The following is a 13,876-nucleotide window of genomic DNA, read 5'->3' on the forward strand; positions in this document are numbered from 1 at the left end:
CGTTGTTTTTGAGGACAAAGCATTCCTTTTCGAAGCCAGTCGGCATCCTGTCTCGACCCTATCCAAGATCAGAGGATCAAAAGTTGGCAGTTGACGCTCTTCCACCTCACCATGTGTCGCGTTGCATCAACAAAGCAATTGCACCAACGGTAACACTTGTACACTTTGTGGGTAGATGGGATAGCCCATCTTGCATTACTCCAAGCGGGGTCTTGAGGTCGCGATGTCCGGCTACAATCCCTATGCCGACATTGGTCACCAACCGAATGGAGCCCCTCTGCCACCGAACCAAGCACAACCTCGCCCGCCGGTAGCCCCTGGCCCTACTGGCTACCAGCAGGGAACGCCGTACGGGCAAGACGCACCAAATCTCCAGCAAACACCATATGGCGGTCCCCAGCAAGAATATGGACAACCTCCACAGCCCCAGTCCCAAAGCTACTTTCCATCTCAAGGGCAGAACCCTGGAGTGGGGGAGTCAGGTTCAATGGGCGGACTGACTTCGCAAATGGGAGGGATAGGTCTAGGACAGGATCCTGCTGCTGCTCGGCCACAGAAAAAGAAGAACAGACATGCATACCACAATCTTGATCAGCAGACGGTCTCATCACAGGCCTTCAACCAGAGCATGGGCAACGCGCCGCAATATGTAAATCAGGATGATGCTCAAGCACCTCATACTGGGCAGCCGTACGGCGGGCAACCATTCAGCCCTCAAAATGCCGCGGCTCCTTACCAAGGTGGCCCAGCGTCGTTCTCTCCAGGTATACAGCAAGCGGGGAGTCCAGGGATGAAGGGTGTGCCACAACCTAGACCTCCGCCGAACGATCAAGGTGTCTCCGCTCAGGGGAACGTCGACCCGGAGCAGATACCCAGTGTGCCCAGAGCAAGAGACGGTGCCGCAAATTACTATCTTCAGCATGTATACCCGACGATGGAGCAACATATTCCACCACCAGGTGGCATACCGTACGTGGCACAAGATCAAGGAAATTCCTCACCCAAATTTGCACGTCTCACATTGAACAACATACCAGCATCCGCGGATGCTTTGTCAGCTACTGGTCTTCCACTAGGCCTAGTCTTGCAGCCTTTAGCATCATTGCAGGCGGGCGAGCAAGCTATACCTGTCCTTGACTTCGGCGACGTGGGTCCACCGCGATGTAGGAGATGCCGGGCATACGTAAATCCGTTCATGGTCTTTCGATCTGGCGGCAACAAGCTGGTCTGTAATATGTGCACATTTCCTAATGATGTTGGTCCTGAATACTTTGCGCCCACAGACCCGACTGGCGTGAGGGTAGATAGACCACAAAGACCTGAATTGACTACAGGGACTGTCGAGTACTTGGTACCCAAGGAGTACTGGGCGAAAGAACCTGTCGGTCTTCGATGGCTCTTCTTAATCGATGTGAGCCTGGATGCGAATGAGAAAGGTTTCGTACGGGCATTTTGTAGGGGCATTTTAGAAGCTCTCTACGGTGATGATTTGGATTCGGATGATGAAAAATCAGATGAAGATTCTGGTAATACTGATAGGTCGATACCTGCCAGCGGAAAAGTTGGATTTATAACTTATGATAAAGTCGTGCATTTCTACAACTGTCATGTAAGCCAGAGCGCAACCAGACTCCAAACCAAGTCTCTGACAAAATACAGGAAAATCTAGAGAAAGCTCAAATGTTGGTCATGCCGGACATTGAAGAAGCTTTTGTACCTCTAGGGAGCGATGGCCTCTTCGTGGACCCATACAAATCGAAGTAAGTCATTATATCCAATTCATAATCCATTCCAGCTGATTTGTAGGCCAATCATCGTGGGCTTGTTACGCTTATTGCCAAAGCTATTTACTACGCGTAAGGCTCCTGAGCCGACACTACTGCCTACGCTCGAATCTGCGATATCTTCTTTGGCAGCAACTGGCGGTAAGATCGTATGCTCGTTGGCAAGCCTGCCTACTATTGGTCCCGGGAAACTCTTTCTTCGAGACAAGGGTGACTTGCATGGTATTGAGACCGAGAAGAAGCTTTTCCAAACAGAGCATCCGGCATGGCGGAAGATCGCGGCGAAGATGGTTGAGACTGGCGTTGGCATTGATTTTTTCGTTGGTGCGGCAGGCGGCAAATACATGGACGTGGCTACGATAGGTAATCTTTATCCCTCTGCTTTTGTCATTTCATGTCTGACAGCCTCAAGGTCATGCATCCGCGGTGTCTGGAGGTGAAACATACTTCTATCCAAACTTTGTCTCTCCGCGAGATTCCCTTCAACTAGCTCAAGATATACGACACACAGTCACTCGAGAAACAGGCTACCAAGCATTGATGAAAGTCAGATGCTCTAACGGTCTTCAAGTCTCCTCGTACCACGGCAATTTCACGCAGCACACTTTTGGCGCAGATCTCGAGTTTGGCGTGATCGATGCCGACAAGGCTGTTGGCGTTATGTTTAGCTATGACGGCAAGCTAGATCCAAAGCTCGACGCACATTTCCAGTGCGCCTTGCTGTATACCACGGCGACTGGCGAGCGACGGGTCCGGTGTACCAACACAGTTGCAAGTGTGAACGAAGGCGCAGCAGAATGTATGCGCTTCATAGATCAAGACGCTGTGGTCAACATCATTGCAAAAGAAGGTATGCGTTCCGCTCATGCCGTTGTGACGACAACGCTGACCACCACCAGCCGCAACTCGAATGTTAGAGAAACCCCTCAAAGACATCCGCAACGCCCTCACCGAAAAGACCATCGACATCCTCTCCGGCTACCGCAAATCCTTCTCTTCCTCCCACCCTCCAGGCCAACTCGTCCTCCCGGAGAATCTCAAAGAATTCAGTATGTACATCCTTGGCCTCATCAAATCTCGCGCCTTCAAGGCCGGTCACGAACCTTCCGATCGACGCACCCAAACAATGCGATTACTAAAATCCATGTCCCTCACCACCCTACCCCTCTTCCTCTATCCACGCCTCCTTCCCCTCCACTCTCTCCCCCCGAGTCTTGCTTCGCCGATCCCGAGACCGGCCACCTCATCGTTCCCCCCAGCATTCGCGCCTCGTTCAGTCGTATAGACGAAGGCGGCGCCTACCTCGTCGACGACGGCCAAATCTGTCTCCTTTGGCTGCACGTCCAAGTCTCACCCAACCTCCTCGAAGACCTCTTCGGCCCCAACGTCACTGCCCTCTCCACTCTTGACCCAGGCACTTCTACACTTCCCGTCCTCGACACTCACCTCAACGCTCAAGTCCGCAATATCCTTGCATACTGGGGTTCTTTCCGCGGCAGCAGATCTGGAGCTACGGTTCCGTTTCAGGTTGCTAGACAAGGGTTTGATGGGGCGGAGTTCGAGTTCGCGAGATGTCTGGTGGAGGATCGGAATAACGAGGCGCAAAGTTACGTGGATTGGTTGGTCAATGTGCATCGGCATATACAGATGGAATTGGCAGGGCAGAGGAGGAAGGATGATGGAGGTGGGGGAGGAGCGGTGGAAGGGGCGATGGCGGGGATAACGAGTTTGTGGACTGGGACAACTTGAAGGGACTGCATTTCGAGCGATACCATTTCATGCGAGTATTCCAAGGAAGAGAGATGTGGATTTGTGACCTAATCATTGCGGCATCGCTTGCTACTCTGATGTCTGGGGTGATTGACATGCCGATGTTGTGGATGAGAATGGCAGATGTGCCATATCCACATCCCTGATTATACGGATGGGAATGACACCTGTCAACCAAACGTACACGCCTTTATTGAAGGCTCCTTCCGACGGCATACCGATGTGGAAGAATGGGGAATGGGATGGGAGATAGGGTTTGGTAGGGCCGGGGAATAAAGAGTTCGGTAGTGCTTCGAGAAGACGCCAAGAAGGTTCTGGAAGAACTCTGGACGCTTCCATTTATTCTTCCCCACATCGTCCGTGCAGGCGGCCAGCCCCCAAGAACGCCCCCTTACATAAATCCATAAATACATAAATACATAAGGTAAATACATAAATGTTCCATGGTCTTGGAATGACTATAGGTACAATGATATCTCGTACCATTCGATGTGGATGGACATGCTGCTGGATCTATCTTCCTGATTGATGTCTAGGAAGAGGTGAAGGACGCTCTGTTGCCTGCTTCCTATGATGTAATTTTCCAAGAGGGAACTAGAGTACCGGTAGTAGTTCTAAGGTACCTTTACAATAGGCTACAGATACACAACCAATGTCGTGCATCTTCTACTTAGCACCTAGTCCTGCCGATCTGCAGCTCACCAATTGATCGAATGACGTCTAATCTCTCGTCTTGAATGTTGCACTGATCTGCCCTTCCCACCAATGACCGCCATTCTCTATCGTACCTTCCGCGAAAAATAAAATACCGAGATACTGGTAGTGCCCCTCCTCCACCTCAGAGTGAACGTCCCTTCCTTCTTCACCCATCACTCCTTTCGAATGACACTCCTTTCATACCCAGACCTCATCCTGAACTAGATTGTCAACCAGAAAGACCATTGAGTTCTGCAAAGCCACTCAAGATAGCCCACGACAAAGACTACCCCACTGCGACATCGCTCCAGCACTATCTACCCTCACCGACCTTCTCCCTCCTACACCCCCCTCCAACCCTTTAACCCCACGAAGAAAGACCAAACACCACACGCACAACCACCACAAATATGACCTCCCCCTTCTCAAACTCCAACCCTTTCGGCGGCGGAGGTTCCTTCAACCCCACCGGCGGCCGCCAAGGGTCCCTCCAAGGCGTCTCCGAAGACACCCAAACCGACACTACCACCACCTCTACAAACCCTCCCACCTCTGCCCCCCCTCAGCAGCAGACCACCACATGCCCACCGACTTCAACATGTCCCGCCGAACCTCCGTGTCCGCCGAGTCCCTGACCCCCTCGCACCACGAAGACTCGAACTGGAAACCCCCGCTGCACCAGAAAACGCCAGACCAGCTGTCCCGCCTGCGCGTCTCCGTGTCGAACAATTTCCTCTTCAAAGATCTCGATGACGATAGCGCGTCGCTCGTCCTGGGTGCGCTTGTCGAGAAGCCCATTCCGGCAAAGGATATCAAAGTGATCTCGCAGGGCGACGCGGGCGATTACTTCTACGTGGTCGAACGGGGGACTTTTGATGTGTACGTCAATGCTGCGGGCGCCGTGCAGCCTGGTGCGGGCGGTATGGGCAATAAAGTCAACTCTATCGGTCCTGGGGGTAGCTTTGGCGAATTGGCGCTCATGTATAACGCCCCGCGCGCCGCTACGGTCGTCAGCACGGAAGCTAACTCGACGTTGTGGGCACTCGATCGTATCACCTTCCGTCGTATTCTCATGGATAGTGCGTATGGGAGGAGGAGGATGTATGAGAAATTCCTCGAGGAGGTGCCGCTGTTGAGGGAGTTGACGCTGTATGAGCGTAGCAAGATCGCTGATGCGCTGGATACGAAACGGTTTAAGACTGGAGAGGTGATTATTAAGGAAGGCGAGCCGGGGGAGAGCTTCTTCTTCTTGGAGAGTGGTGGGGCGGTGGCTTTCAAGAGTGATGTTGGTGCGGGCAAGGAGGTTGTGAAGAGGTATAAGAAGGGGGATTACTTTGGGGAGCTGGCGTTGTTGGATGATAAGCCCAGGGCTGCTAGTGTTGTTGCTGGAGATGGAGGGGTTGGGGAAGGGAAAGAGGGACAGGCTGAGGGGCCAGGGGGAGGGGATGGGGAGGTAGTGAAGGTCGCGTATCTGGGCAAACAGGGCTTTCAACGGTTGCTGGGGCCGGTGGAGGCGATTATGAGGAGGAATGATTATAGTACTGGGCCGGGGAGTCAGTGAGTGAGTGGACGAGGAGGGGATGGAAGAAGATGAGAAAAGAAATGGACGGCAGGGAAGGGGGGGGAAGGAGTTGTGGCTTACTATTGTATGGTTCATTGGAAGGTACGGTATAGATTTTTCGTGCGTTGCTCAAAGCAAAAACAGAGAGATATGATGCAGTGGATGATTAGAGGAGAGGGGAGAGGAGAGAGATGAGATGAATTGACTGACTACAGCTGTGGCTTACTTATGAGTTAGAAGAGAGGTATGAGTATGCAGCTGAAAGACCTTCCCAGATGGGAATGGGGAAGGGAAGGGGGGGGTTGGAGTCTTATTGCTACACCTACTTGGTAGTTTACGTGTGTATGTATGATTTGCATGGAGGTGTTAGAATTCCTTTCCCCCCCTTCTTTCTTTTTTTCTGACTGGTATACTGTGAGATACTTTCTTTTACTCCTTCCTTGCTCTTGGTCCCTTCTACCTACCAACCTACTAACCTACCCTTTTCTTGGGGCTGTTTTGTGTTTTTTGTTCCTCTATCCCTTCCTTTTAAAAGGTGGGTACCTACCTTCCTGTTGGTGTTGTGAGCTACCCTCCTTTGCCTTTTTCCTTTTGAATAACCTTCTTTCTTTTTTCTAATGGTGTGGGGTTGACGTGTCCCGGTGACATGGTTTCCTCCTGTTTCTTTTGCTTCCTTTTCCCCTCCTATTCCCTTCTTGCTACTGGTATATCATTGCCTTCTTACAATGAGCTACTATCCTTCCCCTCGCCTTTATCTATTTTACCCTTTTCTTTTCCTCTCCATTCCTTTTTCTCCTTCGTCTCCTTCTTTCTCCGAGAGATAGACCTGTTGCCTCTTTCTTCTCCTGTAAAAGAAGCTTCTCGGAATGGTGTGGTGTGGTGTGGTGTGGGTTTTAGGCTCTTTGATATTATATCCACATCCACACCCCCTCCTTTTCCTCCATCCCCTTTCTCTCCACTTGTTTCTTTCTCTACCTGTCCCTCTTTTATCTTCTTTTTTCAGTGCATCCCTTCACCCTTCCCAATCTTGTTTTGGAGAAACTTCCCGGTGGGGAAAGGGTCAAACATCTAGGCAAGGTAACACGTCCGTATCTACCTCTCAGCTTCTTCCCTCTTGTTTGCCGCCTAACTTGCTTTACTCCTGTCTCTCTTTCACCTCCTCTACCCCCACGATCTCCGTCCTGTCCTGGCTTCTGCCTCCCATTCTGTCTTCGGGGTGTATTACTTCGTACTAACCCTCTTCTGCTTCCCTTGTGGCTGGCCTGCTTTGTTTCACCCCTTAGGCAATGAAACAAGTTGGAGGACAAGCGACAGACTCCTTTCTTTTCTAAAAGTCTAGTTTAGTCTTGTGGATATGACGGATGATATTCAGTGCAGCACAGGAATAGTAAATGCAGGGTAAAAGCATTGTACATAGCGTACGTTACTAAGATACCTTCTACAAACCCCCATCACTTTGCTACTGTAGTAGATAGGAATCAGAATGGAGTGCTGTGGTATTTTGGGGGGAAAAATGCGGGTAATAGGAAGAGGAAATCATTGTTGGGGTGAGGCAGGCTCGAAATACCATGCCATGCTATGCCAGCAGATGATATAAAGCGGTGTGCACGATTCTCGGGGGGGGAAACAATTCCTAGGATGGTCGGCTTAGATTATGATGAATGTATGAAGCACCGTTCTGGTGGGCGAAGACGGAAGGCCTCGATTGAACACGTTTTGGACGAGCTCGTGTCTGTCATATCTCGCCTGCCTGATGCTCTTCAAAACTTCCTTGACATGCCCTGAGCGAGCAGCAGAGTAATGATCGCTCCTCCCCACCCATTCAGTTCTTCATTCCCTCTCGCGGTTGAGCGGACGTGAAGTAATCGAGCTGAAGAAGGTATCTCAAATCAATACTTGTCTCCCGAGCCTTCGTGCCTTTCCCCATCCACCACCTATTCAACCATATATCATACATGCCAGGGCGACCCACACGCGAGTCAGAGCGCTGTTCTGTCCCCAACACCCCGCCGTTTTCTATGCCCTCATTCCTCCATCTATCTTCTAGCCCGAGTCTTGACTCCTGTCCTCTTTACCCTCTCTTCACCTCCCCCCTTCCCCTCCAACCCCTCCAAAGCAACACCCACATCAACAACGCCCCCAACAGCCTCCCTCCACGCTTCCTCCAACCCCTGTATAACCACCCCCTCCCTCTCCTGCTGCCCTTTTCGTTCCCTATTAACCCCCTCCACCAACCCCCTCGTCTCCGCAAGCTCTTTCTCCATCCGCCGCAGCATATCCTCCAGCTGATCATTCGCAATAAGATGAGCATTCTTGCCGTACGCTTCGAGGAGTGAGAGCGCCTGTATGCGCTGCGATGTGTATGTGGAGATTGTTTGGGCGAGGTGGAGCGCGGCTGTGCGGTCTGTGGAAGAGGAGGGGAGGGTGGGGGAGGGTTTCGTACCGGGATGAGTCGATCCCCGTACGTTCGGGCGAGGAGGTGAATAGTGAGCGTTTGGTGGGTTTTGATGGGTCCAGTGAAGGCGCGAGGGTGGCGAGGTGGGCGAGCTCGGCTTCGAAGAGCGGTGTGAGATGTGATTGAGGCGGGGGAGGGAGGAGTGGGTGGGGTTTTTGCAGTGTTGAGGGGGGGCGAGGGCGGAGGAGATTAAAGTGCTGGCGCGGTCGAGGGAGGTGGGGGAGGGGGGGGCGTCAATGTAGGGGAGGGAGTCTGTTGAGGGGGTTATTAGTGGCATTGTTGGAGTGCGGTTGTGGGTATGTTGAAGGAGGAGCATGTGTTGGTTGAAATTCTTAATGCAAGGTTGGAGGAATTAATTTAGAGACGTGAAAATTGAGAGACGCGAGTTTGGGAGATGAGGATGAAGTCATAGACTAAAAGTTGCATGACCAATCTATTACTACGAGAATTAAGCTATGGTAGGCATATATCCATTCTACAACTTGGAATCAATACAGTAAAGGTATTAATCGCGACATGCTTATCCCCCTAAATGCGTGAACGAAGGCAATTCGTACAGCAAGGACTCATGCAACGGCCGTCTCATGAAATATCGAAACCATCTTTCTCCAATGTCCACACTCTATTTATCTTTATGCTTGAGCTTGTCTTTCAATTTCCCAAAGAACCCGCTGCCTCGTCTCCCCTTCTTGTCTGTTGGTGTACCGCCACCAGCGCTGGATTTGCTGACCGGGCTCTCAGGTGCGGAGGGTTTCGGAGTAGAGGTCTCCGGCGCCTTGCTTGAGGCGACTCCTGTGGTGACTGTAGGCTTCTCCGTCGTGCGCGGACTCAGGGGTGAAACGTCTCTTGAATCGGGCTCGTTTTCCTTCACAGCTTGTGTCGTAGCATTCTGTACAGCTGGCGTCTCTGCTGGAGCATCTTTCGTCGTGACTTGCGAATCTGTGCCGGTGGCTGCGGGGGCAGTGTCTGCGACAGCAGCAGACGTAGCTGGTGCTGGTTCACCTGTCGCTTCGCTTGGCTTGACATCCTTCAGTAGCTCGCTCTCGACAGCAGCCTTTTCCTTAACGGCTTCTGTATTGCCAGCGGCCTCTGGCGCAGTCTTGGAATCTGCAATCGATTCTTGAACTACATCTGGTACCGCTGGGGCGATTGGAGTACCTGCATTGTCGTCGACAACCTGGGCGACACCTCGGGGCTCTCTCGGTACGTCTGCTGCAAGGGCCGCGGTCGATGTGCCTGCACCAGCTGATTGTATTGTAGGACCTGCACTTGTGTCTGATGGAGCGCCTGCCCCCATGGGTAGGCTTGACTCTGGGATCATGTTGCCTCCGACTGGTGGGACACCGAATACTCCACCCATTGTCCCTCCTGTTCCCTCTGATGTGATGCCAGATCCCGCTTTCTCGTACGACTCTTTATCTAGTGTATCTGCCTTCGTAGCATCTTGAGTTGTAAACCTGGCTGAATCTGGCACCTTTTCGCCTGGCTTCAGGTTTACTGGATTGCCAGTACCAGATGAGGCGGGAATCGGATTGACGGAGAACTCTTGCGCATCATGAAATGGAGTTTCGGGGAAGCCTCCGGGGACATCTGATGCTGTCGATGTTGTCTTCTCATGTCCTGGCTCTTTCGGTACTTTCCCTGCTAATTGCGCTGTTGTGGAGTCAGGACCAACGCCAGAGATGGTCGCTCCCTCGACGCCTGACATCGCACCGGCTTTCGAGATATGTTCAGGTAAGAGGACGTTGTTGATGTTGCTCGACTCGTCTGTTTCTTGAGGCGCAGTATGATCTGTGGTCCAGTTGCCGTCAACGACAAACTAGGAAGACTCGTATTAGCTTCGAAATGGGGTTGATGAGAGCGAGGGGCAGGTGTGGTGGGGGAGAATTAGAGAAGAGATGGGCGAAAAGGTTAATCAAACGTCAGCCTAGCCTGCCTGGCCTGCGACTACAAGACCGGCTTGAGCCGAGCTTGCCACTCAGCTTGAAGGAAATATCAAGAAATGCAGCATTATTTCGCATGCCATTTCTTTGCATGGAGATTTTGAAAGCAGTGTGTGGACGAAGTTGCCCGGGTTGCAGGTAAAATACCCATAGATGTAAGTCGTACCTTGTAGTAGATTTTTTGATCCGCTGAGGGCAAATCGACTTTCTTCTCGAATATCCCGTCTTTCTTCTCGAGTTCCACGCTCTTTGACCAGTCGTCGAAGGTGCCTGTAACGTGTACGTCAGATGCTGGGTGTGACCTAGGCAGGAAGATCAATCAGCTCGACGTTCTATATCCGAAGGCTCATGCTCCCCAATGTGCCCTGCTCATCTCTTCTGCCTCAGCCGTGTGTCACGTCAGAGGTGAAAGGCCTTCTCCTTGTGTCTCTGTGGCCATATGCAACGTACCATCTAAACACAAAACTTCCCATTTCGGTCCTTCCAAGTGGAGAAGGTCTGAGTTCTTCGCCCGAATCCGAGCTGCTCTCTGGAGGTGTCTGAGGATAGCCTAGGGCGAACTGAAAGAGCTGGCCTGATATCTCTTCCGCACGACTCACAGACCGCGGGGTCGAGTGCTTGGAAGAAGGGGTTGCGGACTGTCTTGGACGCTTTGTTTGCGGGGTCGTGTCTGCGCTTGAAGAATCAATGTTGGCGGTCACGGGAAATGAGAAAGCAGCTGGAGGAGCTATGGAATGTCTCCAGTTCGGCCTTCTGATTTCAAGGCAACAATGGGCACTGGCGCGGAATAATTGCAGGGGAGAAGCTCGCAATTTCATCGCATGGTGGCAGCTCAACAGCCCCCACACAATCCCAGCCCCCTCTCCTCGGCCCGTCGTTTCTCCGAAGACCATCACTGAGTAGCGGAAGATGTTCATTTGAATGATATCTGGACTATCATTCTCGCATTGTAAGTACACTACCTGATCGCATCACATAGTATGAATTCTTATCATCTTCATTTACCATCTTTAATGCCATTCCTGCTTCACACGTACGCTTGCTCGCAGATTGTTCTCCGTTAAATTCCTACATCGAATTCTCCTTGTTGATGCATAGCCCAAGCTTGCTGTTATGGGGTTTTGTAGAGCACGGCGTAGTATGTTACAGGTTTAGTACATCCATAGGGGACGAAGAGGAACCCAAAGTATTGAGACATAATGCGAATGCTAGAATTCAGGAGCGGGTACATTGATCTTCAGACTTAGCAAAATGACTCTCTTTGCTTGCAGGGTTGGTGTGAAAATTGTACATATGAGTTATAGCTCAAAGCGTTACACTTAAGGGACCTTTCTCCACGCTCTTAACGTAAACTTTGCGTAATATCACCATGAATTTGCGATTAGCTGACCATCTTTGTTTTCAAGACAGTTCCTTGACTAGCGACGACGTCAGTGGTGCAGACTGCGGCAAATCCATCTATTGTCTATGCATCGAAAGGTCTGAGTAGACTAGCAGTAGCGCTCAAGTGACCTTCGTTCGAGATTGAAGAAAGACTATCTACATGATACCGGTTGCATCTCGTACTGAGCATATTCGCAATCTGTTTCATCCTGTGGCTTTCAAAACCGTTATCGTCACGGACGAGTCCAAAAGATAGCTGCTCATGTCAACAGTCTCGGCATCAAATGAATTTGCAGATTGCGTCTTCGGCTTCATCGCTCAAGCGTTATAGGCGCGTAGCAAATCAAAGAGTCAGCCCGTCGTCTCTCGCCGCATCCAAAGACCAATACCTTCCTCTAGTCTGGATCGTCCTGGTGCTGTAGATTGTTCTGCTGAAAAGCAGCCTGTTGACATGACGCATCATATGACTGGGCGATACAAGATATTGGCATACCCACTATGGCTAATGAATGCTTTTTATCCAAGGATCCGAGATCGGTCTATGTCTGTGACATCGATATCGAGAATAAAAGACTGGGCCGTATCCCGTTCATTGGCCAAAGTCTTGTAGCGAAGTTTGATCCACAAAAACTTTCCTGGCCCAAGAGCCTCCATGTAAGATTGTATTGAGATTTTGCCATTCTTTCTGTATATTAGTGTTCCTCTGTAAGTGTCAGCATCTATGCTCGACATAACTCGTGTCCCACCTTCGATCACATTACTGTAAATATCGACTTTCAGTGCATCTGATCCTGCCCACAAGTAAAATGCTCGGCCGTCGGAATTACTGAAGTGCACATGACAGGGCATAGAGAGGGTTGCGTCCTGAACCTTGTTGACAGTGGTGGGACCATGCAAGTTCTTTCTAGCGTCGAAGTAAGAAAATTCGTCGACTGCGGTAGGTAAAAGCCGAACTCGGAGGTCAGAGTATTGTGTCGTGGGGAAAGGCGAGCGGAAAATGGATTCGTTGTGTATCGGGAAAATGTGTGTTTTTAATTGAAATTGCCACCTCTCTATAGCAAAATCACGTTCAAAAATGTCGTTGACTTCCATGATAGCTTCAATTCTTCCTTGAGAAATTCTGTACGAACGATTCGATCCGATGGGTTTACGGAAACGTATCGCAATAGGTCTTCGCGCATCGGACGCCCAAACGCAAGCCAAAAGCGCGACATAGTGTTTGAATGGATTGTTATCGTTGGCCTCAGTTTCTCGTACATAGAATTCGGCAGAAATGCTACCATTGGTGATAGAGTAGCGAATTTTGCTCAAGATTTGGTGGCCAATGGGCACTATGTTACTGGACTCAATGAAACACAAAGGTGTAGGAGCTAATAGGGAATTGTACTCATACGCCGCATGCCTTCTTGTCCGTCCCCGGGTCATCGAAGGAGAGACATCAGGGAAATTCCAAGCGAGTATTGACTGGTCAGAAGATGTTTGGATGATTTCGAACTGTAATCTCCTGAATGCCTTGTCACCCTCGCCGTAGATCAGGGGCATATTGACATTGAAAAGACCGAGGAGGCAGTAAGCCATGTCTTCAGTCCTTGTTGTCTCGCGAAGGGCAGCCCACGACATTTTGGCGGCAACACTTGCATTCATGGGTTGGAAAAGGTAGGCCGCCGCGATATTGCAGGCCTTTGAGATCTGAGGGCTGAGGCTCCCTTTACATCCAATCTCAATCCAGTCACAATCGTAGAACACGACCCTCGCCGGCGCCAGTAGCTCCTGTAATGTCCATCCACGGGTAAACCATCTACTTTCATCAAATTTCTTGGGTTTTGTCTCACGACAGGCGGTTTTGAGATCGATATCTGCAAGATGAGCATAACACACTTCCGCCTTTTGGTACCATTTGAACATTGAATTGATGGCTTCGGTCAGCTCTGCGCTGCTGGATTTGTCAATGCAGCAAGTGTCGACCCATACGTACTGCCACCCTTCAGAGGCAGCCAGGCTGCAGCATCGGAGTATTTTGGAAGATATGACAATATCATTATCAGCGCCGTGACGCTCAAAATCTTGATACGAGGTTTCACCGGACTCCCAGGTATGAGACAGGATCGCGTAGTGTGGAATGTCGCGTTCTGTGAATTCGAAGAGTTTCAACTGGGTGGTGTGAATGAGCCGCATCTTACTATAACCTGAGTAGGTGGTGTTTCAGTAAGAGTTGATCACATGAGTAGCTGAGTCCTCGTAGTGCTCAAGCCAAATGCATCTAGTGATTCCGAAGGAGGTCAAA

General features: G+C 50.8%; 4 protein-coding genes across 4 annotated transcripts; 2 read left to right on the forward strand and 2 right to left on the reverse strand.

The window, feature by feature from the left end:
- Window positions 1-223: 223 nt before the first annotated feature.
- KY384_006221 (uncharacterized protein) lies at window positions 224-3,533 on the forward strand (the record flags this gene model as incomplete). The annotated part of the gene is made up of 6 exons (XM_044814717.1): window positions 224-1,526; window positions 1,619-1,760; window positions 1,807-2,147; window positions 2,197-2,634; window positions 2,684-2,878; window positions 3,133-3,533. The coding sequence occupies 6 exons, from the start codon at window positions 224-226 to the stop codon at window positions 3,531-3,533; spliced, it is 2,820 nt and encodes a 939-aa protein (XP_044668867.1).
- A 1,315-nt stretch (window positions 3,534-4,848) lies between these two features.
- Window positions 4,849-5,811, forward strand: KY384_006222 (uncharacterized protein; the record flags this gene model as incomplete). Its single annotated transcript, XM_044814718.1, has 1 exon — window positions 4,849-5,811. The coding sequence occupies one exon, from the start codon at window positions 4,849-4,851 to the stop codon at window positions 5,809-5,811; it is 963 nt and encodes a 320-aa protein (XP_044668868.1).
- Window positions 5,812-8,888: 3,077 nt separating this feature from the next.
- KY384_006223 (uncharacterized protein) lies at window positions 8,889-11,782 on the reverse strand (the record flags this gene model as incomplete). Its single annotated transcript, XM_044814719.1, has 5 exons — window positions 8,889-10,085; window positions 10,376-10,511; window positions 10,660-10,759; window positions 10,809-10,879; window positions 11,760-11,782. 5 exons carry the CDS (start codon window positions 11,780-11,782, stop codon window positions 8,889-8,891), a joined length of 1,527 nt encoding a protein of 508 aa, XP_044668869.1.
- Window positions 11,783-12,108: 326 nt separating this feature from the next.
- On the reverse strand, window positions 12,109-13,767 carry KY384_006224 (uncharacterized protein; the record flags this gene model as incomplete). The annotated part of the gene is made up of 1 exon (XM_044814720.1): window positions 12,109-13,767. The coding sequence occupies one exon, from the start codon at window positions 13,765-13,767 to the stop codon at window positions 12,109-12,111; it is 1,659 nt and encodes a 552-aa protein (XP_044668870.1).
- Between the last annotated feature and the right edge of the window lie 109 nt (window positions 13,768-13,876).

The sequence above is a fragment of the Bacidia gigantensis genome (genome assembly GCF_019456465.1).
Source record: "Bacidia gigantensis strain McMullin 20006 chromosome Unknown contig_246, whole genome shotgun sequence".
In the NCBI taxonomy this organism is placed as follows: domain Eukaryota; kingdom Fungi; phylum Ascomycota; class Lecanoromycetes; order Lecanorales; family Ramalinaceae; genus Bacidia; species Bacidia gigantensis.